This window comes from Cajanus cajan, chromosome 5, assembly GCF_000230855.2.
Source record: "Cajanus cajan strain Asha chromosome 5, NIPB_CcT2T_4, whole genome shotgun sequence".
Lineage (NCBI taxonomy): Eukaryota > Viridiplantae > Streptophyta > Magnoliopsida > Fabales > Fabaceae > Cajanus > Cajanus cajan.
In genome coordinates, this window is record NC_138521.1 from 2,536,497 (window position 1) to 2,541,001 (window position 4,505).

Sequence of the window (4,505 nt, forward strand, 5' to 3'; positions counted from 1 at the left end):
TATATATATATATATATATATATATATATATATTAAAATTTATGATACATATCATTTGACTTAATTAATGACATTTAGAATATGTATTATATGAGTTTTGGGCATTTTTTATATTTATATTATGTGAACCAAGAATATCTCGTGCCGAAATTAGAAACTAATTCTTTTTTCAAACATAAACATCACAAATGAATTTTGTCAATTTTAACAAATTTTTTTCTATACTCACAATTAATTAAGAAATTGAGCAACTGTCAACTCAACTATTTAATTAACACTTTTTTTATTATGAATAAATAAAATTGCTCTCTCAATACTAGGTAAATAAATCCTTATGAACTTTTTGGATTTCAAACTTATTTTGAATATCCTTTATCTAATATGTATCTTCACTTTATAAATAATGAATAATAATGATACATGAATATTTTAACAATATATATATAAATATTCATTTAACACTTTCATTTTTTTTCTACCACATCATATATCACTTATTACATTACTCCTCACTGCTTTTATGAGTCTTGTTGTCTCTCATGGTATACTATAGACTATGGACTAACTTTTGGTGTCCACTAGATATTATTAAATAATGGATTGTCAAGCATACAATAACAGCGAAATTCCCCTAGTTATCAAGCATACCAATAATAAATTAATGAAAAATCTTTAAATGACAAAACTCCTTTAACATGGTATGGGTGTTTTAGTTGTTTTTTATATTTCTTAATGCAGAATTCGACAGACAAATTATATTTCATTAATATATTTTGAAATAAATTTAACGAAGAAATATGAAATATATGTCACTTGTTTAAAATTTCTAATTTAAATTAGTTTAATTATCATGTATCACTCATGTAAAAAGAATTATATAGTTAATCAATTAAAAAATATATTTTTGTGTGATTTTTAAGATAATCTTTCCCCCAGCCCTCTTCCATACCCTCCTCTCTCAATTTTTTTACTCGATGTTTATTTAAATGACATACATCTTTTCTCAAATTTTAAAAATTATTTATCTCCCATAAAATGACATTATTAGTTGAAGTGAAAAAAAGAAAAAAATAAAAGTTAATTCATATTTTGTCAATGATATACATGTCTATTATATTAATTGTTTCTAAATTATGTATAATTATTTGTATTCTTCATAAAAAAATTTATTATTCTTCAATTTTGAAAATAATAATTTTTCAATTCATTCTTTGAAATTATTCCTTAAAGTTAATATATTTTTTTTAAATCACAATATGTATAATATTTATAATATAATTTGAGAGTTAAATTTGAGCAAGTGATCAAGTCTCATTCAATTATTTGTATTTGTATCAATAATTTATTCTCTCTTAATATTAATACATAAATAACGTTATTTATATAAGAATTATATGTATCATTTAGATAAATAAATAAGAAAGATTAATATTCACTTAAAAATTAGATAGAAGTGCGTGTAATTCAAAAAGATATAAGTGTAATTTTTCTCTTTTTCTTCCTTCTCTTGAAAGATATTTTGAATCATTGCTATTTTTCAATTGTTTTTTTTTACGTCCATAATTTCTTTGGCAACATTTCGATCGTTTATTTATTTTTTATTGTGTGTATCACTCTATTTTCGTAAAGAGATAAATAATTGACAAATAAAATTAATACTGTCTTAAATTTTAAATTGTGTTAACTTAAAAAAACAAATTTAAAAGTAATAATTATTATAAAATTTATTTTGATGACCACGTGTTAAATCCAATGCAACTCCAACACAAATAAAATATAATATTTTTCTGTCAAACAATATTTGCAATTTTTACATCTGCAAAATATTTCTGAACAAATTATGTTGTTATTTTTTAAAGTAATATTATTTTTTTATATAAATCATCTGACTATGATGATTTAAAATATATTTATTGAGAAGGATAACTATTTTAATAAAATTATATAAAAAAATATATATATATTTATTATATAAAAGCGTTAAACTAGTGTCTTTAAGAGAAACTCCTTGGGAAGCTTGCCATGGTTCTCAGTTCTCAGGACAGGAAGGATAGAAACCAACACGTGGTTGTAGTCTTCCAGAGAGACAATAACTCACAATTATTTCATTCACACTATTTTTAAGTTCTTGGCTTCCGCTAATCCAAGACAAAACAAAACAAAAGAAAACAAAAGAAAACTGTTACAAATGCTCATGTCATCGATGAATGATCAATCAGACAACTACAACCGCTCAACCAAATTTCTATAAAATACTAAAATCATCTAAAACTTGTCATCGTATCATATCATATTTCTAATAATTAATATTAGAAAATATGGGTTGTGCATCCTGTACCTGAATTCAATATTCAGAATGTATGATGATATACTTTTTTCTTATCCGTTAAACGTTTTTTCCTCACTCTCAGCCAACCGTATTTATCTTTACCTTCTCCAAGCAAATAATTTTTATTTTATTAAATTTTTGCCATTTATGGCTGGTACAAGATTTGACCAAAGAAAAGTTCAACTCTATCTCTATGGGCTATCTAGCTGGACCACTTCAAGGTCGTTACTCTCATCCTCGTTTACATCAAACGAACTGTTAATAGGTTCAGAAAGCCTAACCGAGGAGAGAGCCTTGTTGAAATGCTTTGCTTTGGTGCCAAGGTACTCGTTCCAAGTCACTGACCGATAAAGTGCGGGCCTAGTTGGGCCCACTAACTTCACATGTGGACTGATTTCCACGTTTGTTGGGGGCCCATATAGATAAGCAACCGAGAACCGCTGGCGGGTGCGGTTCACCCGCACCCGGTGGACCACACTCGGGTACAACCCGTTTGACAAAATGTGGAGCAGATCGCCCACGTTGATCACCAGCCCTCCGGGAAGCGGCGGCACCGCCACCCACCCTTCACCTTCCTTGAGAACCTGAAGCCCATTCACATTGTTTTGGTGCAGGATTGTGAGCAGAGTGGAGTCCGTGTGTGCGGCTAGACCCATGGCCCGATCCGGATCCGGGCAACTCGGGTAAGAATTCAAATGCAAGGCCGCACAAGCCCCGTCGAATTCCCCTCTCGGCCCAGCCCATTTAATGTCCTCCTTTGAAATCCCAAGTGAAGCCAACACGAGGCACATTAACTTCGCTGCTAGCTTCTCCATGGCTGCTTGATATTCCATCACAATATCACTGCAAATATTTCAAATAAGCCCAAAGAGGAAGGTTTAGAAAGAATAATATCTTTGTTTCTACCCTTCATCACATATCTTATTACGTAGAACCAACATTTCTCTTTAGAAAAGCATAAATAAATCATATATATCTTACACCATTCTTATATATATATATATATATATATATATATATATATATATATATATATATTAATTTTTAAGATATTAAAAAATTATATAAAGGTAGCACATGGGCTATGCGTGTAAATATTCTAATTGTTAATCCTTTAATAATTAAAAAGAGCACCCTCTTAGAAGAAAATGACAGTGGGAAGAAAGTGGATTTAGTGTAATATATTCTCATGACTTTTAAGGAAGGGTGGGTCCTTTTCATTATAGTGATCTTTGGCAATTGCATTAGGGTTGTAACTTTGCTAGTGGAACCTTCACCACAGAATTATCAAAAGGGTGTGTCTCTTCACATGCCACTTGTCTTCAAACCAGAATCCGAAGAAGAACGATAAGAAAGAAAAGCAGAAGAAAAATAGCTAGGTTGGTGTGTACCAGTATATAGCATAATGTTGAGGCCAGAGGTGGAGGAAAAGTTGAAGAGGGGAATCAATGATGGTGAAGCACTCAGACCACATGAGCTTGGGGAAGAAGGAGGAGATGCGAGCGCGGCCATAGCCGGAGACGGCGTCGGGGGAGCGAGCAGCTTTGAGCTTCTGGTGAAGAGGAAGGGAGAAGAGGGCGAGGGTGGCTTTGTGCATGCGAGCGAAGAGGCTGATGGGGACGCCATGGCTGATGAGTTGGAAGACACCCCATGTTCTGCATGCATGGCGAACGAGGTTAGGAGCGTTGGGGTGGTTGAAGTCGATTACGGGGACGGTGGAGTTAGGGTGAATATGGTTATCTGGTTGCGTAGTCCAAGCGTAGGAATCGGGGAGTTTTTGGAGGGAGTTGAAGTCGGGGTGTTTGTGGTGAAGGTACACGGGGTGGCCTCGAAAGGCTTCAGAGAGAGAAGGCATAGTACACAAGTATAGATTAATTAACGTTGTTGGATGTTACTAGCTAGAAGATGAAGTGGGAAACATTATCGTGCACACCGAGTATATATAGAGATATATGCTGTGGAAGATGCCGACAATCTTTACCCTTAAACCAAAGGGAGACACCAAGGAAAAACAAAAATTATTGCATCATATCCTGCTATTCCTCACTACTGTCATTTTATTCTTTTTTTTTTTAAATCAAATCAATTATTCATTATTATAAGTACAAAACTAATATTAAATAAATATAATATTATAACACTAAAAATTATAAAATATTGATTCTTAATATTATAT

At 31.7% G+C, this 4,505-nt stretch overlaps 1 protein-coding gene across 1 annotated transcript; it reads right to left on the bottom strand.

Annotated features, from left to right (window-relative positions):
- Positions 1-2,420: 2,420 nt before the first annotated feature.
- On the bottom strand, positions 2,421-4,271 carry LOC109809110 (gibberellin 3-beta-dioxygenase 1). The gene is made up of 2 exons (XM_020372339.3): positions 3,721-4,271; positions 2,421-3,172 (listed from the first exon to the last, which is right to left on the bottom strand). The coding sequence occupies exons 1-2, from the start codon at positions 4,182-4,184 to the stop codon at positions 2,521-2,523; spliced, it is 1,116 nt and encodes a 371-aa protein (XP_020227928.1). The 5' UTR covers positions 4,185-4,271; the 3' UTR covers positions 2,421-2,520.
- Between the last annotated feature and the right edge of the window lie 234 nt (positions 4,272-4,505).